The sequence below is a fragment of the Anomaloglossus baeobatrachus genome, chromosome 10, assembly GCF_048569485.1.
Source record: "Anomaloglossus baeobatrachus isolate aAnoBae1 chromosome 10, aAnoBae1.hap1, whole genome shotgun sequence".
NCBI classification, from domain to species: domain Eukaryota; kingdom Metazoa; phylum Chordata; class Amphibia; order Anura; family Aromobatidae; genus Anomaloglossus; species Anomaloglossus baeobatrachus.
In genome coordinates this window covers 206,491,162-206,517,100 of record NC_134362.1, presented here as the reverse complement: position 1 = coordinate 206,517,100, position 25,939 = coordinate 206,491,162, and the positions used below count along the sequence as shown (strand labels likewise).

Here is a 25,939-nt window from a genome sequence, read left to right as displayed (position 1 = left end):
CTGCTCTGGTGCAGTGTGTCTGTCTGGAGGCCGCAGCTCCTCTCCTGCTCTGGTGCAGTGTGTCTGTCTGGAGGCCGCAGCTCCTCTCCTGCTCTGGTGCAGTGTGTCAGTCTGGAGGCCGCAGCTCCTCTCCTGCTCTGGTGCAGTGTGTCAGTCTGGAGGCCGCAGCTCCTCTCCTGCTCTGGTGCAGTGTGTCAGTCTGGAGGCCGCAGCTCCTCTCCTGCTCTGGTGCAGTGTGTCAGTCTGGAGGCCGCAGCTCCTCTCCTGCTCTGGTGCAGTGTGTCAGTCTGGAGGCCGCAGCTCCTCTCCTGCTCTGGTGCAGTGTGTCAGTCTGGAGGCCGCAGCTCCTCTCCTGCTCTGGTGCAGTGTGTCAGTCTGGAGGCCGCAGCTCCTCTCCTGCTCTGGTGCAGTGTGTCAGTCTGGAGGCCGCAGCTCCTCTCCTGCTCTGGTGCAGTGTGTCAGTCTGGAGGCCGCAGCTCCTCTCCTGCTCTGGTGCAGGGTGTCAGTCTGGAGGCCGCAGCTCCTCTCCTGCTCTGGTGCAGGGTGTCAGTCTGGAGGCCGCAGCTCCTCTCCTGCTCTGGTGCAGTGTGTCAGTCTGGAGGCCGCAGCTCCTCTCCTGCTCTGGTGCAGGGTGTCAGTCTGGAATCTGCAGCTCCTCTCCTGCTCTGGTGCAGGGTGTCAGTCTGGAGGCCGCAGCTCCTCTCCTGCTCTGGTGCAGGGTGTCAGTCTGGAGGCCGCAGCTCCTCTCCTGCTCTGGTGCAGGGTGTCAGTCTGGAGGCCGCAGCTCCTCTCCTGCTCTGGTGCAGGGTGTCAGTCTGGAGGCCGCAGCTCCTCTCCTGCTCTGGTGCAGGGTGTCAGTCTGGAGGCCGCAGCTCCTCTCCTGCTCTGGTGCAGGGTGTCAGTCTGGAGGCCGCAGCTCCTCTCCTGCTCTGGTGCAGGGTGTCAGTCTGGAGGCCGCAGCTCCTCTCCTGCTCTGGTGCAGGGTGTCAGTCCGGAGGCCGCAGCTCCTCTCCTGCTCTGGTACAGTGTGTCAGTCTGGAGTCTGCAGCTCCTCTCCGTGCTGCTCTGGTACAGTGTGTCAGTCTGGAGTCTGCAGCTCCTCTCCTGCTCTGGTACAGTGTGTCAGTCTGGAGTCTGCAGCTCCTCTCCTGCTCTGGTGCAGGGTGTCAGTCTGGAGGCCGCAGCTCCTCTCCTGCTCTGGTGCAGGGTGTCAGTCTGGAGGCCGCAGCTCCTCTCCTGCTCTGGTGCAGGGTGTCAGTCTGGAGGCCGCAGCTCCTCTCCTGCTCTGGTGCAGGGTGTCAGTCTGGAGGCCGCAGCTCCTCTCCTGCTCTGGTGCAGTGTGTCTGTCTGGAGGCCGCAGCTCCTCTCCTGCTCTGGTGCAGGGTGTCAGTCTGGAGGCCGCAGCTCCTCTCCTGCTCTGGTGCAGGGTGTCTGTCTGGAGGCCGCAGCTCCTCTCCTGCTCTGGTGCAGTGTGTCTGTCTGGAGGCCGCAGCTCCTCTCCTGCTCTGGTGCAGGGTGTCAGTCTGGAGGCCGCAGCTCCTCTCCTGCTCTGGTGCAGGGTGTCAGTCTGGAGGCCGCAGCTCCTCTCCTGCTCTGGTACAGTGTGTCAGTCTGGAGGCCGCAGCTCCTCTCCTGCTCTGGTGCAGGGTGTCAGTCTGGAGGCCGCAGCTCCTCTCCTGCTCTGGTGCAGGGTGTCAGTCTGGGTTCCTCGTCTACACTGGATACAATTGTAACAAATTTTCGGCTTTCAGGAAAGGTTTAATTTTGCATATTTAGGCTATGTTCACACTAGAAAAATGATTTTTCTTAAGAAATTTCTTAAGAGTGAAGGATTAGTGCACCTGCGTTTTTGCCGCGTTTTCGGTGCGTTTTTGGTGCGTTTTCGGTGCGTTTTTACCGCTGGTTGCTCCCTGCGTTATTGTGCCATTATCTATGGTAACTAACACAGTTAGCTGCAGAAAAGAAGTGACTGCTCATTCTTTTTCTTAAGAAAATTCTTTCAGTAGATTTTCTTAAGAAAAAAACGCAGTGTGCACAGCTAATTTTTTTTGCCATAGGTTTTGCTGGGGAATGTCTGCAGAAAGGTTACAAGAATTTCTCAAGAAATTTCTGCAGCAAAAACGGACCCAAAATGCAGGTAAAAAACGCAGTGTGTGAACATAGCCTTAAAGTCAATGTTGAATTTAGTGACAGGAAGCAGAGTTGTTACCGGGGACTGAAGCCTCGGGGCAGAGTTGTTACCGGGGACTGAAGCCTCGGGGCAGAGTTGTTACCGGGGACTGAAGCCTCGGGGCAGAGTTGTTACCGGGGACTGAAGCCTCGGGGCAGAGTTGTTACCGGGGACTGAAGCCTCGGGGCAGAGTTGTTACCGGGGACTGAAGCCTCGGGGCAGAGTTGTTACCGGGGACTGAAGCCTCGGGCCAGAGTTGTTACCGGGGACTGAAGCCTCGGGCCAGAGCTGTTACCGGGGACTGGAGCCTCGGGGCAGAGCTGTTACCGGGGACTGAAGCCTCGGGCCAGAGCTGTTACCGGGGACTGAAGCCTCGGGCCAGAGCTGTTACCGGGGACTGAAGCCTCGGGCCAGAGCTGTTACCGGGGACTGGAGCCTCGGGGCAGAGCTGTTACCGGGGACTGAAGCCTCGGGGCAGAGCTGTTACCGGGGACTGAAGCCTCGGGGCAGAGCTGTTACCGGGGACTGGAGCCTCGGGGCAGAGCTGTTACCGGGGACTGGAGCCTCGGGGCAGAGCTGTTACCGGGGACTGGAGCCTCGGGGCAGAGCTGTTACCGGGGACTGAAGCCTCGGGGCAGAGCTGTTACCGGGGACTGAAGCCTCGGGGCAGAGCTGTTACCGGGGACTGAAGCCTCGGGCCAGAGCTGTTACCGGGGACTGAAGCCTCGGGGCAGAGCTGTTACCGGGGACTGAAGCCTCGGGGCAGAGCTGTTACCGGGGACTGAAGCCTCGGGGCAGAGCTGTTACCGGGGACTGAAGCCTCGGGGCAGAGCTGTTACCGGGGACTGAAGCCTCGGGGCAGAGCTGTTACCGGGGACTGAAGCCTCGGGGCAGAGCTGTTACCGGGGGCTGAAGCCTCGGGGCAGAGCTGTTACCGGGGGCTGAAGCCTCGGGGCAGAGCTGTTACCGGGGACTGGAGCCTCGGGGCAGAGTTGTTACCGGGGACTGGAGCCTCGGGGCAGAGCTGTTACCGGGGGCTGAAGCCTCGGGCCAGAGCTGTTACCGGGGACTGGAGCCTCGGGGCAGAGCTGTTACCGGGGACTGAAGCCTCGGGGCAGAGCTGTTACCGGGGACTGAAGCCTCGGGGCAGAGCTGTTACCGGGGACTGGAGCCTCGGGGCAGAGCTGTTACCGGGGACTGAAGCCTCGGGGCAGAGCTGTTACCGGGGACTGAAGCCTCGGGGCAGAGCTGTTACCGGGGACTGAAGCCTCGGGGCAGAGCTGTTACCGGGGACTGAAGCCTCGGGGCAGAGCTGTTACCGGGGACTGGAGCCTCGGGGCAGAGTTGTTACCGGGGACTGAAGCCTCGGGGCAGAGCTGTTACCGGGGACTGAAGCCTTGGGGCAGAGCTGTTACCGGGGACTGAAGCCTCGGGGCAGAGCTGTTACCGGGGACTGGAGCCTCGGGCCAGAGCTGTTACCGGGGACTGAAGCCTCGGGCGCAGAGTTGTTACCGGGGACTGAAGCCTCAGGCGCAGAGTTGTTACCGGGGACTGAAGCCTCGGCGCAGAGTTGTTACCGGGGACTGAAGCCTCGGGGCAGAGCTGTTACCGGGGACTGGAGCCTCGGGGCAGAGTTGTTACCGGGGACTGGAGCCTCGGGGCAGAGTTGTTACCGGGGACTGAAGCCTCGGGGCAGAGTTGTTACCGGGGACTGAAGCCTCGGGCGCAGAGTTGTTACCGGGGACTGAAGCCTCGGGCGCAGAGTTGTTACCGGGGACTGAAGCCTCGGGCGCAGAGTTGTTACCGGGGACTGAAGCCTCGGGCCAGAGCTGTTACCGGGGACTGAAGCCTCGGGCGCAGAGTTGTTACCGGGGACTGAAGCCTCGGGGCAGAGTTGTTACCGGGGACTGAAGCCTCGGGGCAGAGTTGTTACCGGGGACTGAAGCCTCGGGGCAGAGTTGTTACCGGGGACTGAAGCCTCGGGGCAGAGTTGTTACCGGGGACTGAAGCCTCGGGCCAGAGTTGTTACCGGGGACTGAAGCCTCGGGGCAGAGTTGTTACCGGGGACTGGAGCCTCGGGCCAGAGTTGTTACCGGGGACTGAAGCCTCGGGCCAGAGCTGTTACCGGGGACTGAAGCCTCGGGGCAGAGTTGTTACCGGGGGACTGAAGCCTCGGGCCAGAGCTGTTACCGGGGACTGAAGCCAGAGTTGTGAAGACTCGGGCGCAGAAATATCTTCTGAAGTTTCCGAAATCTTCCCCCAAAGTTTGGTCCTGGCTGAAGTTTCCATTCTGCAGGGATAACGCATGGACGGCCTGTGCATGTGAGCGCTCGGAATGTATTACCGGGGCGTGAGGACTTCTGCATACTTCCATTGTTGGTCTCCTTACCTGCAGCAGACGTCATGGATGCCCTGCATACCAGTCCCCGGGACTCAGCGAGGCGTCACCGCACCGGTATGTCACCAGTAACCCCAGTCTGGCTCCAGCGCAGCAGATCTACATGATGGGCCGTGCTGGGAGTTGTAGTGTAACAGCTGGAGGACCTCTGCTTTGTAGAATTGGATCCCCTCAATGTGGCAGCTCCCCAGTGCCCACCCTGCACCCCATCACTCATCGCAGCCCAGTCCTTATTGCAATATGGTTTGCATTTGGTGCGTTGTTTTTGTTCGCTGTTATCAGCCAGGTGCAGGAGGTTTTGTCTCATTCTCTTTAGTGGTGGCACTCGTCCCCCGCCGCCCTGTTTTGCTGTCTGATTAGTTTTGTGGCGGAGCGTTCATACGATGCACTACATTGTGGTTTCCTGGCAGATGACGTGTCCGGGGTCATGAGCCGCCCCACACCTCGCGCCTCTGAGATACCAGCCCCAACACGTGTGATATTACTGTACAGACCCTTCTCTGGATCCAGCGCTTCTGGAGATACCAGCCCCACACGTGTGATATTACTGTACAGACCCTTCTCTGGATCCAGCGCTTCTGGAGATACCAGCCCCACACGTGTGATATTACTGTACAGACCCTTCTCTGGATCCAGCGCTTCTGGAGATACCAGCCCCACACGTGTGATATTACTGTACAGACCCTTCTCTGGATCCAGCGCTTCTGGAGATACCAGCCCCACACGTGTGATATTACTGTACAGACCCTTCTCTGGATCCAGCGCTTCTGGAGATACCAGCCCCACACGTGTGATATTACTGTCCAGAACCTTCTCTGGATCCAGCGCTTCTGGAGATACCAGCCCCACACGTGTGATATTACTGTCCAGAACCTTCTCTGGATCCAGCGCTTCTGGAGATACCAGCCCCACACGTGTGATATTACTGTACAGACCCTTCTCTGGATCCAGCGCTTCTGGAGATACCAGCCCCACACGTGTGATATTACTGTACAGACCCTTCTCTGGATCCAGCGCTTCTGGAGATACCAGCCCCACACGTGTGATATTACTGTACAGACCCTTCTCTGGATCCAGCGCTTCTGGAGATACCAGCCCCACACGTGTGATATTACTGTACAGACCCTTCTCTGGATCCAGCGCTTCTGGAGATACCAGCTCCACACGTGTGATATTACTGTCCAGAACCTTCTCTGGATCCAGCCCCTCTGGAGATACCAGCCCCACACGTGTGATATTACTGTACAGAACCTTCTCTGGATCCAGCGCTTCTGGAGATACCAGCCCCACACGTTTGATATTACTGTACAGACCCTTCTCTGGATCCAGCGCTTCTGGAGATACCAGCCCCACACGTGTGATATTACTGTACAGACCCTTCTCTGGATCCAGCGCTTCTGGAGATACCAGCCCCACACGTGTGATATTACTGTACAGACCCTTCTCTGGATCCAGCGCTTCTGGAGATACCAGCTCCACACGTGTGATATTACTGTCCAGACCCTTCTCTGGATCCAGCGCTTCTGGAGATACCAGCTCCACACGTGTGATATTACTGTCCAGACCCTTCTCTGGATCCAGCGCTTCTGGAGATACCAGCTCCACACGTGTGATATTACTGTCCAGAACCTTCTCTGGATCCAGCGCTTCTGGAGATACCAGCTCCACACGTGTGATATTACTGTCCAGAACCTTCTCTGGATCCAGCGCTTCTGGAGATACCAGCCCCACACGTGTGATATTACTGTACAGACCCTTCTCTGGATCCAGCGCTTCTGGAGATACCAGCTCCACACGTGTGATATTACTGTCCAGACCCTTCTCTGGATCCAGCGCTTCTGGAGATACCAGCTCCACACGTGTGATATTACTGTCCAGAACCTTCTCTGGATCCAGCGCTTCTGGAGATACCAGCTCCACACGTGTGATATTACTGTCCAGAACCTTCTCTGGATCCAGCGCTTCTGGAGATTCTCTGCCCGTATTGATTTTTGGTAGCCGCTAATCATCTTATCGAAGAAACCTACGTCCTATAAAGCCAGAAAAGTGGAGGCCCCGGAAATGAGGCGACCGCATTACTCTGTGCTCTATCGCTACTCTGCTGCGTTACATTACTTATCTCGTGTTACTTCCTGTATTACACTCCAGAGCTGTGCTCACTATTCTGCTGGTGCAGTCACTGTGTACATACATTACTGATCCTGAGTTACCTCCTGTATTATACTCCAGAGCTGCACTCACTATTCTGCTGGTGCAGTCACTGTGTACATACATTACATTACTGATCCAGAGTTACCTCCTGTATTATACTCCAGAGCTGCACTCACTATTCTGCTGGTGCAGTCACTGTGTACATACATTACATTACTGATCCAGAGTTACCTCCTGTATTACACTCCAGAGCTGCACTCACTATTCTGCTGGTGCAGTCACTGTGTACATACATTACATTACTGATCCTGAGTTACCTCCTGTATTATACTCCAGAGCTGCACTCACTGTTCTGCTGGTGCAGTCACTGTGTACATACATTACTGATCCTGAGTTACCTCCTGTATTATACCCCAGAGCTGCACTCACTATTCTGCTGGTGCAGTCACTGTGTACATACATTACATTACTGATCCTGAGTTACCTCCTGTATTATACACCAGAGCTGCACTCACTATTCTGCTGGTGCAGTCACTGTGTACGTACATTACATTACTGATCCTGAGTTACCTCCTGTATTATACTCCAGAGCTGCAGTCACTATTCTGCTGGTGCAGTCGCTGTGTACATACATTACTGATCCTGAGTTACCTCCTGTATTATACTCCGGAGCTGCACTCACTATTCTGCTGGTGCAGTCACTGTGTACATACATTACATTACTGATCCTGAGGTACCTCCTGTATTATACTCCAGAGCTGCACTCACTATTCTGCTGGTGCAGTCGCTGTGTACATACATTACTGATCCTGAGTTACCTCCTGTATTATACTCCGGAGCTGCACTCACTATTCTGCTGGTGCAGTCGCTGTGTACATACATTACTGATCCTGAGTTACCTCCTGTATTATACTCCGGAGCTGCACTCACTATTCTGCTGGTGCAGTCGCTGTGTACATACATTACTGATCCTGAGTTATCTCCTGTATTATACTCCAGAGCTGCACTCACTATTCTGCTGGTGCAGTCACTGTGTACATTACATTACTGATCCTGAGTTACCTCCTGTATTATACTCCGGAGCTGCACTCACTATTCTGCTGGTGCAGTCACTGTGTACATTACTGATCCTGAGTTACCTCCTGTATTATACTCCAGAGCTGCACTCACTATTCTGCTGGTGCAGTCACTGTGTACATACATTACATTACTGATCCTGAGTTACCTCCTGTATTACACTCCAGAGCTGCACTCACTATTCTGCTGGTGCAGTCACTGTGAACATAGATTACATTACTGATCCTGTGTTACCTGCTGTATTATACTCCAGAGCTGCACTCACTATTCTGCTGGTGCAGTCACTGTGTACATACATTACATTACTGATCCTGAGTTACCTCCTGTATTATACTCCAGAGCTGCACTCACTATTCTGCTGGTGCAGTCACTGTGAACATAGATTACATTACTGATCCTGAGTTACCTCCTGTATTATACTCCGGAGCTGCACTCACTATTCTGCTGGTGCAGTCACTGTGTACATACATTACATTACTGATCCTGAGTTACCTCCTGTATTATACTCCGGAGCTGCACTCACTATTCTGCTGGTGGTGGAGTCACTGTGTACATACATTACTGATCCTGAGTTCCCTCCTGTATTATCCTCCAGAGCTGCACTCACTATTCTGCTGGTGCAGTCACTGTGTACATACATTACATTACTGATCCTGAGTTACCTCCTGTATTATACTCCAGAGCTGCACTCACTATTCTGCTGGTGCAGTCACTGTGAACATAGATTACATTACTGATCCTGAGTTACCTCCTGTATTATACTCCGGAGCTGCACTCACTATTCTGCTGGTGCAGTCACTGTGTACATACATTACATTACTGATCCTGAGTTACCTCCTGTATTATACTCCGGAGCTGCACTCACTATTCTGCTGGTGGTGGAGTCACTGTGTACATACATTACTGATCCTGAGTTCCCTCCTGTATTATCCTCCAGAGCTGCACTCACTATTCTGCTGGTGCAGTCACTGTGCACATACATTACATTACTGATCCTGAGTTACCTCCTGTACTATACTCCAGAGCTGCACTCACTATTCTGCTGGTGCAGTCACTGTGCACATACATTACATTACTGATCCTGAGTTACCTCCTGTATTATACTCCAGAGCTGCATTCACTATTCTGCTGGTGCAGTCACTGTGTACATACATTACTGATCCTGAGTTACCTCCTGTACTATACTCCAGAGCTGCACTCACTCTTACTGATCTTGCGTTGTGTCCTGAGATCTGACTCTGGAGTGTGGATCCCGGCCCTGCTCTATTTCTGCGGTTTCCAGTCTTGTGATTCTGGAGTGACGCGTGACCCCTCGGACTGTTCGTTATCTCGGGGTGGGTAGAATACTTAAAGGATATTAAGAATGAGAAACCCTTAAAAACAATTGAGTGACTTTCCCCCGATCTTTCCAGTAATCCCCCGCTGATGTCACGGGTGCGGCGGCTCCGGCACATCCTGGAAACAGCCGGCTCCGTCCAATTTCCAATGTTGCAAAATAGAGGAAACGCTGCGATACTTTGTGTCACTGCTGCGAAACGTGTAACAACTGATCTGATACATTTCCTGCTATCTCCTCATAGTCTTAAAGGGCCAGCGCCTGATATCAGAGGCTATAGAGACTCCAGATCTCAGGCACATATGTAATATCTGCTCCGCTTCCGGCTTCATCAATTTACCTTTTGCTGATTTTTGTGTTGCATCCAGAGCTGCGCTCACAATTCTGTTTGCTTCCAAACACCCTATTGTCTACTGTTCACTTTTTTCTTTTTTTTGTGTCCGTGCCGTCATCCCGCATCCTTATGGCGTCCTCGTTGCCAGCAGCCACAATAGTCTCGTCTGGGTGACTGCAAAGGTCAAGTTGACTTCCAAAATGCCGGGGTCTGGAGTCCGGGCCGGTGCCGGGGGGAGGGGGGTATTGGCTTCTAAATGAACAGGTGTCTTCTGCTAATTTTATCCGCTGCCCTTGACTATATCCATAAAGCAGAATCTGCATGTGATCCCTCGCCGGCTTTTCCTATACTGAGGTGGTCCGGGCGGAAAGGTGCATTAATGGCCGATGTCCCCCCTTCTGAGACCTCTGGGGGTTTATTTGCAGGTAAAGTTACACAACCTGTATAATACGCTGCACCCCTATAAACGCTGCAGACAGTCGCCAGGTCTGCAGATCGCAAAGCCCAGGATTCTGGCTGCGGAGAGTGATGCCGGAGGGGCAGGCGGGACCCCTTACATGTGCGGAGTAGAGGGGGGCAGGAGTTACAGGGCAGGAGATTGGGGGTCTGTTAGGGATGGATTTGGTATCATTTCCAGTGGTAATTTCTGTAATCTTGTTGTTTTCCTCCGGACCCCTCAGCTTTCTATTATGAAGCCCCCCGCGGAGCTGTTTAATAGGGTCTTTGGATGGAAGCCTGCAGGCGTGAAGCCTCCTCGCACCTCCTGTGGGGGCCGCAGCCGGATTTCCCAATGTTTCCATTGGAAAACTTCAAACCTTTTTTGCACCTAGAGGCCCAGAGCTCAGGAGAAATGCTGCTCCTCTGCACTGGCGCTAGAAGCGGGGGAGGGGCTGTGACTACTGCAGTCAGCAGTGTTTGCTATAAAGCACAGGGGTTGTCACCTTCTCGTCTGGAGGGGGGGGCACTGATGACGTTGCATTGGCAGATACTGACCAGGCCGCCTGTGCTGTGAAGAGGTATTGTGAACAGGACAGGTATGGGACGGAGTGTGACCGGCGGGTGGCTGCTGCAACAAAGGGTGTTCCTGAGGCTGGCGGGCGTCCCCTCCTCCCCCACCCCCCCCTTCCTGGGGCTGGAGGGTGGCGGGCGTGTCCCCCCCCCCCCCCCCCCCCCCTCCCGGGGCTGGAGGGTGGCTGGCGTCCCCCCTCCCCCCCTCCCTTCCCAGGGCTGGAGGGTGGCGGGCGTCCCCCCTCCCCCCCTCCCTTCCCAGGGCCGGAGGGTGGCGGGCGTCCCCCCTCTCCCTTCGTTTGGTTCCCCCCCCCCCACGGCTGGAGGGTGGCGGGCGTCCCCTCCCCCTCCCTTCCCACGGCTGGAGGGTGGCGGGCGTCCCCTCCCCCTCCCTTCCCAGGGCTGGAGGGTGGCGGGCGTCCCCTCCCCCTCCCTTCCCAGGGCTGGAGGGTGGCGGGCGTCCCCTCCCCCTCCCTTCCCAGGGCTGGAGGGTGGCGGGCGTCCCCTCCCCCTCCCTTCCCGGGGCTGGAGGGTGGCGGGCGTCCCCTCCCCCTCCCTTCCCGGGGCTGGAGGGTGGCGGGCGTCCCTCCCCTCCCTTCCCACGGCTGGAGGGTGGCGGGCGTCCCCTCCCCCTCCCTTCCCAGGGCTGGAGGGTGGCGGGCGTCCCCTCCCCCTCCCTTCCCAGGGCTGGAGGGTGGCGGGCGTCCCCTCCCCCCTCCCTTCCCAGGGCTGGAGGGTGGCGGGCGTCCCCTCCCCCTCCCTTCCCAGGGCTGGAGGGTGGCGGGCGTCCCCTCCCCCTCCCTTCCCGGGGCTGGAGGGTGGCGGGCGTCCCCTCCCCCTCCCTTCCCGGGGCTGGAGGGTGGCGGGCGTCCCCTCCCCCTCCCTTCCCGGGGCTGGAGGGTGGCGGGCGTGTCCCGTTTCCCCCCCTCCCTTCCCGGGGCTGGAGGGTGGCGGGCAACCCCCCCCTCCCCCCCTCCCTTCCCAGGGCTGGAGGGTGGCGGGCGTCCCCCCTCCCCCCCTCCCTTCCCAGGGCCGGAGGGTGGCGGGCGTCCCCCCTCTCCCTTCCCAGGGCCGGAGGGTGGCGGGCGTCCCCCCCCTCCCTTCCCACGGCTGGAGGGTGGCGGGCGTCCCCTCCCCCTCCCTTCCCAGGGCTGGAGGGTGGCGGGCGTCCCCTCCCCCTCCCTTCCCAGGGCTGGAGGGTGGCGGGCGTCCCCTCCCCCTCCCTTCCCAGGGCTGGAGGGTGGCAAGCAACCCCCCCTCCCTTCCCGGGGCTGGAGGGTGGCGGGCAACCCCCCCTCCCTTCCCGGGGCTGGAGGGTGGCGGGCGTGTCCCGTCCCCCCCCCCTCCCCTTCCCCCCCTTCCCTCCTCCTTGCCGGTGCTGGAGGGTGGTGGCCGGTGCTGGAGGGTCTGGGGCAGTCCTCCTGCAGCATCTTCATTCTGGGATCAGCGGCGCTCGCTCAGGCTGATGAGGCTGATCTCTGAGACTGGAATCACATGGCAAGATTGAAAGGCAACCTGAGTTACATGGCCGAGGTTGGGGGGCTGCAGCCAGTAAGAAGACCACCAGCAGAAGTCACTTAACTGGACCCGGGTGGAATCATCTTTCCATTTCTTGGAAGCAGAGTTTTTTTTGTATATAATGTATGTACACAGTGACTGCACTAGCAGAATAGTGAGTGCAGCTCTGGAGTATAATACAGGAGGTAACTCAGGATCAGTAATGTATGTACACAGTGACTGCACCAGCAGAATAGTGAGTGCAGCTCTGGAGTATAATACAGGAGGTAACTCAGGATCAGTAATGTATGTACACAGTGACTGCACTAGCAGAATAGTGAGTGCAGCTCTGGAGTATAATACAGGAGGTAACTCAGGATCAGTAATGTATGTACACAGTGACTGCACCAGCAGAATAGTGAGTGCAGCTCTGGAGTATAATACAGGAGGTAACTCAGGATCAGTAATGTATGTACACAGTGACTGCACTAGCAGAATAGTGAGTGCAGCTCTGGAGTATAATACAGGAGGTAACTCAGGATCAGTAATGTATGTACACAGTGACTGCACTAGCAGAATAGTGAGTGCAGCTCTGGAGTATAATACAGGAGGTAACTCAGGATCAGTAATGTATGTACACAGTGACTGCACCAGCAGAATAGTGAGTGCAGCTCTAGAGTATAATACAGGAGGTAACGCAGGATCAGTAATGTATGTACACAGTGACTGCACCAGCAGAATAGTGAGTGCAGCTCTGGAGTATAATACAGGAGGTAACTCAGGATCAGTAATGTATGTACACAGTGACTGCACTAGCAGAATAGTGAGTGCAGCTCTAGAGTATAATACAGGAGGTAACTCAGGATCAGTAATGTATGTACACAGTGACTGCACCAGCAGAATAGTGAGTGCAGCTCTGGGGTATAATACAGGAGGTAACTCAGGATCAGTAATGTATGTACACAGTGACTGCACCAGCAGAATAGTGAGTGCAGCTCTAGAGTATAATACAGGAGGTAACTCAGGATCAGTAATGTAATGTATGTACACAGTGACTGCACCAGCAGAATAGTGAGTGCAGCTCTGGAGTATAATACAGGAGGTAACTCAGGATCAGTAATGTATGTACACAGTGACTGCACCAGCAGAATAGTGAGTGCAGCTCTGGAGTATATTCTTGTGCTGGTGGCGGCTCCCCTTCCTTCTGGGATGTTGTACGCGGTGTGGCACGTGCTTGCTGTGGACGGTGACACCACATTTTCGCGGTCACCTGCTTTGTGCGGTTTCGGGCAGTGACTAATACTCTGGTATTTGGTGACGGTTCTTGTGGCGTGTATGGACAGTTATGTACTGATTACTCCTGACCCCAATCCAGTAAATGGGGGGGATCTGGGGGGTTTAGGAGAATTTGGGGTCACCGCTCAGTTTGTGTAGATATTGATAGCAGTGAGGTGCACTGAGTGGACAGGCTGGATGTGTGGGGTGTCTGGGGGTGCAGCGGGGGCAGGTGTCGCTCCCTCTTTTCTGATCTCTTCGTGCGGGGGTCTGGCGCTGGCGTTATTCCAGGATTGATCTTCTGTCGCCGTTCCCCCCCCCCCCCCCCCCGCCCTGATTTATACATGGGGTGATCTGGCGCCACCTGCAGGAAGGAGCGATAACCTGTGGAATCAGCCGCCTGCTTGTGATTGTGTATGTAATATTCACCCGTCATCTAATTATACCTTATATATACAGCGTGAGCGGCTCCTCTCCTGTCACACTGTACCTCCATATATCCTGCACTCCTGGGGTCAGAGGAGAGGCTACCCTGGAGGGCAGAAAGTGTTAATCAGCGCTCAGATTTCTTCATTGTCTGTTGGGGATGATGGATTCTCTACACAACAATCGGTCTGTTCTATGGAGATGGTGTGTATGTATTATTCCACAGGAACAGGGAGCTCCCCCTAGTGGTGACTGCAGACAGGATCTTATCATGTATCTCTGTATACAGGGAGCTCCCCCTAGTGGTGGCTGCAGACAGGATCTTATCATGTATCTCTGTATACAGGGGCTCCCCCTAGTGGTGGCTGCAGACAGGATCTTATCATGTATCTCTGTATACAGGGAGCTCCCCCTAGTGGTGGCTGCAGACAGGATCTTATCATGTATCTCTGTATACAGGGAGCTCCCCCTAGTGGTGGCTGCAGACAGGATCTTATCATGTATCTCTGTATACAGGGAGCTCCCCCTAGTGGTGGCTGCAGACAGGATCTTATCATGTATCTCTGTATACAGGGAGCTTCCCCTAGTGGTGGCTGCAGACAGGATCTGATCATGTATCTCTGTATACAGGGAGCTCCCCCTAGTAGTGGCTGCAGACAGGAGCTTATCATGTATCTCTGTATACAGGGAGCTCCCCCTAGTGGTGGCTGCAGACAGGATCTGATCATGTATCTCTGTATACAGGGAGCTCCCCCTAGTGGTGGCTGCAGACAGGATCTTATCATGTATCTCTGTATACAGGGAGCTCCCCCTAGTGGTGGCTGCAGACAGGATCTTATCCTGTATGTCTGTATACAGGGAGCTCCCCCTAGTGGTGACTGCAGACAGGATCTTATCATGTATCTCTGTATACAGGGAGCTCCCCCTAGTGGTGGCTGCAGACAGGATCTTATCATGTATCTCTGTATACAGGGAGCTCCCTCTAGTGGTGACTGCAGACAGGATCTTATGTATCTCTGTATACAGGGAGCTCCCCCTAGTGGTGACTGCAGACAGGATCTTATCATGTATCTCTGTATACAGGGAGCTGCCCCTAGTGGTGGCTGCAGACAGGATCTTATCATGTATCTCTATATATACAGGGAGCTCCCTCTAGTGGAGACTGCAGACAGCATCTTATCATGTATCTCTGTATACAGGGAGCTCCCCCTAGTGGTGGCTGCAGACAGGATCTTATCATGTATCTCTGTATACAGGGAGCTCCCCCTAGTGGCGGCTGCAGACAGAATCTTATCATGTATCTCTGTATACAGGGAGCTCCCTCTAGTGGAGACTGCAGACAGCATCTTATCATGTGTCTCTGTATACAGGGAGATCCCCCTAGTGGTGACTGCAGACAGGATCTTATCATGTATCTCTGTATACAGGGAGCTCCCCCTAGTGGAGGCTGCAGACAGGATCTTATCATGTATCTCTGTATACAGGGAGCTCCCCCTAGTGGTGGCTGCAGACAGGATCTTATCATGTATCTCTGTATACAGGGAGCTCCCCCTAGTAGTGGCTGCAGACAGGAGCTTATCATGTATCTCTGTATACAGGGAGCTGCCCCTAGTGGTGGCTGCAGACAGGATCTTATCATGTATCTCTGTATACAGGGAGCTCCCCCTAGTGGTGGCTGCAGACAGGATCTTATCATGTATCTCTGTATACAGGGAGCTCCCCCTAGTGGTGACTGCAGACAGGATCTTATCATGTATCTCTGTATACAGGGAGCTCCCCCTAGTGGTGGCTGCAGACAGGATCTTATCATGTATCTCTGTATACAGGGAGCTCCCCCTAGTGGAGGCTGCAGACAGGATCTTATCATGTATCTCTGTATACAGGGAGCTCCCCCTAGTGGAGGCTGCAGACAGGATCTTATCATGTATCTCTGTATACAGGGAGCTCCCCCTGGTGGTGGCTGCAGACAGGATCTTATCATGTATCTCTGTATACAGGGAGCTCCCCCTAGTGGTGATCGCAGACAGGATCTTATCATGTATCTCTGTATACAGGGAGCTCCCCCTAGTGGTGACTGCAGACAGGATCTTATCATGTATCTCTGTATACAGGGAGCTCCCCCTAGTGGTGGCTGCAGACAGGATCTTATCATGTATCTCTGTATACAGGGAGCTCCCCCTAGTGGTGGCTGCAGACAGGATCTTATCATGTATCTCTGTATACAGGGAGCTCCCCCTAGTGGTGGCTGCAGACAGGATCTTATCATGTATCTCTGTATACAGGGAGCTCCCCCTAGTGGTGGCTGCAGACAGGATCTTATCATGTATCTCTGTATACAGGGAGCTCCCCCTAGTGGTGGCTGCAGACAGGATCTTATCATGTATCTCTGTATACAGGGAGCTCCCCCTAGTGGTGGCTGCAGACAGGATCTTATCATGTATCTCTGTATACAGGGAGCTCCCCCTAGTGGTGGCTGCAGACAGGATCTTATCATGTATCTCTGTATACAGGGAGCTCCCCCTAGTGGTGACTGCAGACAGGATCTTATCATGTATCTCTGTATACAGGGAGCTCCCCCTAGTAGTGGCTGCAGACAGGATCTTATCATGTATCTCTGTATACAGGGAGCTCCCCCTAGTGGAGGCTGCAGACAGGATCTTATCATGTATCTCTGTATACAGGGAGCTCCCCCTAGTGGAGGCTGCAGACAGGATCTTATCATGTATCTCTGTATACAGGGAGCTCCCCCTGGTGGTGGCTGCAGACAGGATCTTATCATGTATCTCTGTATACAGGGAGCTCCCCCTAGTTGTGATCACAGACAGGATCTTATCATGTATCTCTGTATACAGGGAGCTCCCCCTAGTGGTGGCTGCAGACAGGATCTTATCATGTATCTCTGTATACAGGGAGCTCCCCCTAGTGGTGGCTGCAGACAGGATCTTATCATGTATCTCTGTATACAGGGAGCTCCCCCTAGTGGTGGCTGCAGACAGGATCTTATCATGTATCTCTGTATACAGGGAGCTCCCCCTAGTGGTGGCTGCAGACAGAATCTTATCATGTATCTCTGTATACAGGGAGCTCCCCCTAGTGGTGGCTGCAGACAGGATCTTATCATGTATCTCTGTACACAGGGAGCTCCCCCTAGTGGTGGCTGCAGACAGGATCTTATCATGTATCTCTGTATACAGGGAGCTCCCCCTAGTGGTGGCTGCAGACAGGATCTTATCATGTATCTCTGTATACAGGGAGCTCCCCCTAGTGGTGGCTGCAGACAGGATCTTATCATGTATCTCTGTATACAGGGAGCTCCCCCTAGTGGTGGCTGCAGACAGGATCTTATCATGTATCTCTGTATACAGGGAGCTCCCTCTAGTGGTGGCTGCAGACAGGATCTTACCATGTATCTCTGTATACAGGGAGCTCCCTCTAGTGGTGGCTGCAGACAGGATCTTATCATGTATCTCTGTATACAGGGAGCTCCCCCTAGTGGTGGCTGCAGACAGGATCTTATCATGTATCTCTGTATACAGGGAGCTCCCCCTAGTGGTGGCTGCAGACAGGATCTTATCATGTATCTCTGTATACAGGGAGCTCCCTCTAGTGGTGGCTGCAGACAGGATCTTACCATGTATCTCTGTATACAGGGAGCTCCCTCTAGTGGTGGCTGCAGACAGGATCTTATCATGTATCTCTGTATACAGGGAGCTCCCCCTAGTGGTGGCTGCAGACAGGATCTTATCATATATCTCTGTATACAGGGAGCTCCCCCTAGTGGTGGCTGCAGACAGGATCTTATCATGTATCTCTGTATACAGGGAGCTCCCTCTAGTGGTGGCTGCAGACAGGATCTTACCATGTATCTCTGTATACAGGGAGCTCCCTCTAGTGGTGACTGCAGACAGGATCTTATCATGTATCTCTGTATACAGGGAGCTCCCCCTGGTGGTGGCTGCAGACAGGATCTTATCATGTATCTATACAGGGAGCTCCCCCTGGTGGTGGCTGCAGAGTAGTGCCGTTATGAAGGTGAGCTGAGGATTTAATGCTCTGTATTCTCCAATCCTTTTATTATAACAGGAAACATTTGCTTTTCCTCTTGGGCAGTAATATACAGGTGACGGGTGCTGTACCTCCTGCTGTGGTCAGTGTGATTGTCTGCAGCAGTTATTTGCGTTTTATGACCAGGTACACAATGCTGCTATGGAAACTGATGGGAGTGAGTCAGGTCATTGTTTGTTGTAGTCAAAGGAGGGTTGGATCCAGCATCAAAAAAATCCATAGTTAAAAAAATCCAGCTTTATTGAAAATATATATAATATACAAAAGCGTATATATTTTTAGCAGAGGGATGGGCAAAGTGCATCAAACACCTTACGCGTTTCAGACGGGGAAATTTAAAAACAGTCCTTAGTCATAGGTCATCTATGACTAAGGGAGGTTGTCATGCAGTGAGCGGATACCCGGGGTTAGGGTGCCATTCAGCGAGCGTATACTGGGGGGGGCCTTGCAGCAAGCGTATACCGGGGCTAGGGGGAGGGTGCCATGCAGCAAGCGTATACCCGGGGCTAGGGGGAGGGTGCCATGCAGCAAGCGGCTACTAGGGAGGGTGCCATGCAGCAAGCGGATACCCGGGGCTAGGGGGAGGGTGCCATGCAGCAAGCGGCTACTAGGGAGGGTGCCATGCAGCAAGCGGATACCCGGGGCTAGGGGGACGGTGCCATGCAGCGAGCGGATACCCGGAGCTAGGGGGAGGGTGCCATGCAGCGAGCGGATACCCGGGGCTAGGGGGAGGGTGCCATGCAGCGAGCGGATACCCAGGAGCTAGGGGGAGGGTGCCATGCAGCGAGCGCATACCGGGGGAGCAGGGTGCACTGACCGCATTCTGAGTTGATAAGGAGCACACTGCAGCTGTGACCTCAGCCGATCCCCCGTAAGTTTAACACTGACTATCGCGCCTCGTCACCCACAGCCAATCAGCTCAGAGGGGAGTGTCACATGACTCCTAGCTGGTGTCCTGACTCTTGGGAGTGGGTAGGGGTTCCCTCAGGAGTCCGGCTCGTGTGGTTGGAGTTTTGGGGGGTCATTATTGGGCGGGGTGCATCCACTTATTCAGCTCTGATCGGATTTTGTGTACGAGCTCCGATGAAATCCACCTTGGGGAACGTCATGTCTGCGCTCGGTGCATATATCTAGGGGGGTCTCCTCCCGGAGGGGGCGGCGTTCTGTGCATATATCTAGGGGGGTCTCCTCCCGGGGGGGCGGCGTTCTGTGAATATATCTAGGGGGGTCTCCTCCCGGGGGGGCGGCGTTCTGTGCATATATCTAGGGGGGTCTCCTCCCGGGGGGGCGGCGTTCTGTGCATATATCTAGGGGGGTCTCCTCCCGGGGGGGCGGCGTTCTGTACATATATCTAGGGGGGTCTCCTCCCGGGGGGGCGGCGTTCTGTGCATATATCTAGGGGGGGTCTCCTCCCGGGGGGGCGGCGTTCTGTGAATATATCTAGGGGGGGTCTCCTCCCGGGGGGGGCGGTGTTCTGTGCATATATCTAGGGGGGGTCTCCTCCCGGGGGGGGCGGCGTTCTGTGAATATATCTAGGGGGGGTCTGCCTCCCGGGGGGGGCGGCGTTCTGTGCATATATCTAGGGGGGTCTCCTCCCGGGGGGGCGGCGTTCTGTGAATATATCTAGGGGGGTCTCCTCCCGGGGGGGCGGCGTTCTGTGAATATATCTAGGGGGGTCTCCTCCCGGGGGGCCGGTACTCATCCGAGGCCTTGTCTGTGATTGTGGCTCGCGGCCCTTTCTGTTATTTGGTAATTAATCCCTTTCATGTACTCGCAGTCTCGGCCCTGCCCCCGTTTGTCGGCCGGTGACACCTGTTGGGGAGCGCTCTGCCGTCCCCTGCCTCCACGTCTGTGCCCCCCACTTCACAGCCGCCGTACAGGGACCCCAGGAGCAGCTGGAGCACACGCCGGATGCCGGTTACTACCCCTTCGAGACCGCAGCTTCCTCTGCGTATTCCTGCAAAATGTGTCAGTGCGACCGCAGCGGAGTAGGAGGCGGCACAGCTGCAGAGCCGGGGGTCTGGTGTATGGGGGGCTTCCTTCCTTGTCCTCATTTATCACCAATCACACACCAGGCGGGTGACACCGTGCGGCTGATAAATGGCGACACTGCGCGGCCTGAGAACGGGAAACGTCACCAGACTATGCTAAAAAAATCTTTCCCCAACATTTTCCACCAAAATCAGGTGCAATAAACCTCATTTGATTCTTTTTCCCCCATTTTTTGGCGGCTGCTGCTTGCTGTCAGTGAATCTTACGGCTCAGGCCAATACTGAGGCTTTGCTGCTGCAGTTTCATCCAGCAGTGGGGTCCCGGCATCGCTGCGGCTTTGCTGCAATGTATCAGTCCGGGGCTCCGCACTTGGATAGACATGTAGCAAACAGTCGACAGTGAGAGAATTAGGACTGACAGCAAGCAGAGGTATTGAAAGGTCTCTGTTATATGTAATGTTGGCCGCTGTCTCACCCCTGACCGGTCTCCGGGTGACATGACTGAAGGCGTCTTTCTTCTTTTTTCTTTTTAGGTTTTCGCTGCCCCATTTGCTCCAAGTCCGTGTCGTCTGATGAGATGGAGATGCACTTTATAATGTGCCTGAGCAAACCGCGGCTGTCCTATAACGGTACGTACAGACCGCGGCCGTCCTATAGCGGTACGTACAGACCGCGGCCTGTCCTATAGCGGTACGTACAGACCGCGGCCGTCCTATAGCGGTACGTACAGACCGCGGCTGTCCTATAACGGTACGTACAGACCGCGGCTGTCCTATAACGGTACGTACAGACCGCGGCTGTCCTATAACGGTACGTACAGACCGCGGCTGTCCTATAACGGTACGTACAGACCGCGGCTGTCCTATAACGGTACGTACAGACCGCGGCTGTCCTATAACGGTACGTACAGACCGCGGCTGTCCTATAACGGTACGTACAGACCGCGGCTGTCCTATAACGGTACGTACAGACCGCGGCTGTCCTATAACGGTACGTACAGACCGCGGCTGTCCTATAACGGTACGTACAGACCGCGGCTGTCCTATAACGGTACGTACAGACCGCGGCTGTCCTATAACGGTACGTACAGACCGCGGCTGTCCTATAACGGTATGTACAGACCGCGGCTGTCCTATAGCGGTACGTACCGACCGCGCGGCCGTCCTATAACGGTACGTACAGACCGCGGCTGTCCTATAACGGTACGTACAGACCGCGGCTGTCCTATAACGGTACGTACAGACCCGCGGCTGTCCTATAACGGTACGTACAGACCGCGGCTGTCCTATAACGGTACGTACAGACCGCGGCTGTCCTATAACGGTACGTACAGACCGCGGCTGTCCTATAACGGTACGTACAGACCGCGGCCGTCCTATAGCGGTACGTACCGACCGCGGCCGTCCTATAGCGGTACGTACCGACCGCGGCCGTCCTATAGCGGTACGTACCGACCCGCCGGCCGTCCTATAGCGGTACGTACCGACCGCGGCCGTCCTATAGCGGTACGTACCGACCGCGGCCGTCCTGTCTGCAGCTCAGAAATTAGGACACCCCAGAAGAATATACCTGAACCCCTGACGTGTACCCCACTGGCTGGATTTGGAAATGGGGGGGGGGGGGGGTTCCTTGATCATCTTGGAGACCCTTAGGGTGGTGGGGGTCCGCAGCGGTGACATCACTGTGTGTAATGTAATGATTGGCCTCGGAAAGGTCGTGTGTGACGCAGAGGGGGGGGGGGGCGGGGTTTCGGCAGCGGGTGCTGCGCCCACTTATACAGGAGCGTCTTCCCACAGCAGCTGTATCTGTGTCACCCGCTCCAGATACAAATAGCTCCGCTGACAAATGAGCGGCGGCGGCTACCACCCACTGCGTGCAGAATAATGACCCAGTAACTCCGCCAGAAAAAGATCCTCACAAGCGCTGCCCCCCGGGGTCTGTCAGTGCCCGGGTAACTGCCACTCCAGCGGTGTATATATCATATATACCACCTCGCCCCATTAATGCTGTTAACATCCTTGCCTGCCTTTCTGGAACTGGACATCGGGGCTCAGCAGAGTTATGAATGCAGCTCTGGAGGTCACTGGTGTATAATGCACAATGCAAAGTTGCACTTGTTTGCAGTTATGGGGCTTTTAGGCTCCTCGGTGCGGCATGCTGGGAGTTGTAGTCCCATCTCCTGACACGTTGTATTTCTCGCTTTCTTTCCTCTGCAGATGACGTTTTAACGAGGGACGCGGGCGAATGTGTGATCTGCCTGGAGGAGCTGAGCCAGGGGGACACCATAGCCAGGCTGCCCTGCCTGTGCATTTACCACAAAAGGTAAGACCCCCGCAACCCTGCGCTTATACTGGGGGCCTGGATCGTCCCATCCCACCCCTGACCCCCCCCCCCCCCCATCCCATTCCCTTCCAACCCCCCCCATCCCATCCACCCCTGACCCCCCTCATCCCATCCCACCCCCTGACCCTCCCATCACATCCCCCCCCCCCATATCCCCCGCATATCCCCCATCCCACCCCTGACTCGCCCCCCCCATTCCATTCCATCCCACCCCTGACCCCCCATCACATCACATCCCCCCCCATTTCCCCTCATATCCCCCATCCCAACCCTGATTCGCCCCCCCCCCCATATCCCCCGCATATCCCCCATCCCACCCCTGATTCGCCCCCCCATTCCATCCCATCCCATCCCTGACCCCCCATCACATCCCCCCCCCCCATATCCCCCGCATATCCCCCATCCCACCCCTGACTCGCCTCCCCCCCCATTCCATCCCATCCCATCCCTGACCCCCCATCAAATCCCCCCCATTCCATTCCATCCCACCCCTGCCCCCCCCAACTCCTCTATATTTCCCGCATATCCCCCATCCCGCCCCCCCCACCATTCCACCCCTGACTTCCCCCCCTCTCCATTCCATCCCATCCCTGACCCCCCCCCCCCCCCCCCTCCATATCCCCCGCATATCCCCCATCCCACCCACTCCCCCCTCTGGCCTTGTCCCGGGGCCGGCCCGCTCCCTCTTTTCTGCCTTGTCCCCGGGGGCCGGCCCGCTCCCTCTTTTCTGGCCTTGTCCCCGGGGGCCGGCCCGCTCCCTCTTTTCTGGCCTTGTCCCCGGGGGCCGGCCCGCTCCCTCTTTTCTGGCCTTGTCCCCCGGGGGGCCGGCCCGCTCCCTCTCTTTTCTGGCCTTGTCCCCGGGGCCGGCCCGCTCCCTCTTTTCTGGCCTTGTCCCCGGGGGGCCGGCCCGCTCCCCTCTTTTCTGGCCTTGTCCCCGGGGGCCGGCCCGCTCCCTCTTTTCTGGCCTTGTCCCCGGGGGCCGGCCCGCTCCCTCTTTTCTGGCCTTGTCCCCGGGGGCCGGCCCGCTCCCTCTTTTCTGGCCTTGTCCCCGGGGGCGCGGCCCGCTCCCTCTTTTCTGGCCTTGTCCCCGGGCCGGCCCGCTCCCTCTTTTCTGGCCTTGTCCCCGGGGGCCGGCCCGCTCCCTCTTTTCTGGCCTTGTCCCCGGGGGCCGGCCCGCTCCCTCTTTTCTTGGCCTTGTCCCCGGGGGGCCGGCCCGCCCCTTTCCTTCTGAATATCTCAGCTATGCTGTCAGTTTTTGTCGCTTTGATCTTCCTCTTCTGGTAACGCCCTGGTGCTGGGTCCGCGTCATGTTGCCCTGGTAACCTGGCGGCCGTCCCGGGTTGTGGCGGATGTTGCTGTGGTAACCTGGCTGTATGAGCGGCCCGGGGGCAATTACCTGCGAGCGATCGGGCTCCTTGCTCAGCCCTTAACCCCCGGTGTGCTGCAGGCGCTGACCTCCCTGCATATATCTTGTATATATAGGTGTCTGTGTCTGACTAGTGGGGTCTCCTCCCAGACATTGCGGCACGTGGGGGGCGGCTGCTGCCAGGACGATCGCCTCTGGTGTCAGCGCCGCACCCGGAGAGTCTGCCTGGCTGCATCCGCTGCTGTGCGGCACGTTCCCAGTAATGGGGGTCCCAGGATTTCGGCTCCTGCACAAATAATGGGAAGTTTTACGCTTTCCTAATAAACCTCTGCAGTTTCTTCAGTGTCCTCGGATCTGTTCACTGTGTCCTGTCCGCATGGTCTGCTACAATGTGTCGGTGCAGCTCCTCCGCTCACCCCTCTCTCCTCTCAGCTGTATAGATTCCTGGTTTGAGGTGAACAGGTGTTGTCCAGAGCACCCATCTGATTGACCTGCGGCCACTACTGCTGACTGTCTCTTAAGGTACGTACGTGTGTGTGTGTGTGTGTGTGTGTCCCTCTGCTCGCCCCCCCGTGTGTGTGTGTCCCTCTGCTCGCCCCCCCCCGTGTGTGTGTGTCCCTCTGCTCGCCCCCCCCCGTGTGTGTGTGTCCCTCTGCTCGCCCCCCCGTGTGTGTGTGTCCTCTGCTCGCCCCCCCCGTGTGTGTGTGTCCCTCTGCTCGCCCCCCCCCGTGTGTGTGTGTCGTATCCCCCCCGTGTGTGTCTCCCCTGTAGATTTTGGCTCACGTGCTTCTTCCTCTCCGTTTTGCAGAGCTCCTGGTTTCGCCCTCTCTGGGATCACAGGGCCTGGGGTCTGCGTCCTGGCAGGGTGGTCTGCTCTGCTTTCGTCACTCGTCCCCTCCTTCATGCGCTCCTCCTCCTCCTCCAGTTCTCCAGGACTGAAGATCCGGGGAGCACCAAAAGCCAAACTGAAGACTCCTCCCATCCTCATCTATAAATGCTCGTGGGGAGAAGGCAGCGGGAAGGGAGAAGGCAGCGCGGCGTCTGCCCACCGGGGCGGCGGTGCTGAGCTCTTGTGCCGGCGCCACCTGTGCCCTTTTGTCGGTGGAGTTTACGGATTAGGGGGGAGGGGGGAGAAGAGCAAAGAGGTCAATGGTGGAGAATCTCCTGAGCCCGGTGCCCCCGCCGGGGAAACGTTGTCACCTGCGATGCCGGGACGGAGACATTTGTACTTTTTACTTCCTGGCACTTTGCACTGAACATTTCAAGATTCTGGAAGGGCAGAACCGACGCCGGGGGAGGGGCGGGGGGGCGTTTTGGTCGGCTTTCCTGGCGTCTTATCTAAAACCAGGGTTGTTGTTGTTTTTTTGTTTTTCCAGTGCTTCCCAGTTTAAAGCTTTGTAGAGGGCGAGCACTGAGTGGCCGGACTGGGCCGCCTCGCCCTCACCATCTCCAGCCGAGGCCAGGATTTTGCACAGTAGAATTGACGGTGGAGGGTGGAGGAAACACAGGGTGGGGTGTCCAGACCCCCCACAACAGGGCTTTCTTTTTGCCAACATCCCATCCTCCCCGGTAACAATTAGTATGAATTAATTTATGCTGGACGAGGTCAGGAGCCACATTTCTGGGGTCTCTCCCGCCGGACCCTCCTAATTTTAACCTATAGGTGGCCGGTCGTGTAGTTTTTAGTGTTCACTTTCTGTGTATATTTGGCGGTTTAGCCCCGTTCATTGCTGGATTATGGGGGGGTTGGGATTATGCCCCATTTGGTAACCCTTTGTGCACATGGTATTGATCACTATTTTCTTGCAGGGCACAATCCTGAACGTGTGACCCGCTACATGAATCAGGTCCTGGGTGGGTTGTGCCCCCCCAACTTATGCCACAAACTGTTATCTCTCCATTTCCCGAATCCCCCTCTACCCTCCAGCTCGGCCAAATGAAGCATTTTGCACAGTTTCAAATTTTAGATTTCCTTGCCCGGATGTTGCGCCCATTGCGGTCCCCTTTGTTTTTGTACACAGCCCCTTCCCCACTCGTGAAGATGATCTATATTTTATACTGGCCGCAGTCATATGATGTATCGCCGCCTAGTGGACAGTGCAGGCAGTGCGGCCTCCTCTGCTCTGTCTTGTAATGAGGGGGGCGATGTCTGAATTTAGGGAGCAGACTGGTGCCAATAGAGAAATCACTTATTTTTCTAATCCCATCACAAGTGTGCGATTGTGGAGACACTTGGAGTGTGGACGAGCTTTGCTTCTTTATTTTTTGATCCCCGGACACGCGCCTGGTGCCAACTGAATCCCATCACTTTTCTTCAGTTTGCATGTTGTTGTTGTTGTTGTTGCTGTTATTGTTATTATTGTTGTTTTTTTTTCTTAGTTTTAACTTATTAAAGAGACAGAAGCGACTGCACCTCATCAGTGTTACAGCGGGGAGGGGGCTGCTCCTATACTGCGGAGGGGGAGGCTCCTTGTGGCCAAATCTTATTTGCCCTCTTGTGAC

General features: G+C 55.9%; 1 protein-coding gene across 1 annotated transcript in view; it reads left to right on the top strand.

Moving 5' to 3' along the window:
* The window catches only part of ZNRF1 (zinc and ring finger 1), a 30,156-nt gene extending 4,311 nt beyond the window's left edge, over positions 1-25,845 (top strand). Inside the window, exons 2-5 of the mRNA XM_075326197.1 lie at positions 20,262-20,357; positions 21,945-22,050; positions 23,870-23,959; positions 24,246-25,845. Of these exons, the coding sequence (XP_075182312.1) occupies positions 20,262-20,357; positions 21,945-22,050; positions 23,870-23,927 (260 nt within the window). The 3' untranslated portion in view covers positions 23,928-23,959; positions 24,246-25,845. The remainder of the gene's footprint in view (positions 1-20,261; positions 20,358-21,944; positions 22,051-23,869; positions 23,960-24,245) is intronic.
* The last annotated feature ends 94 nt before the right edge of the window (positions 25,846-25,939 follow it).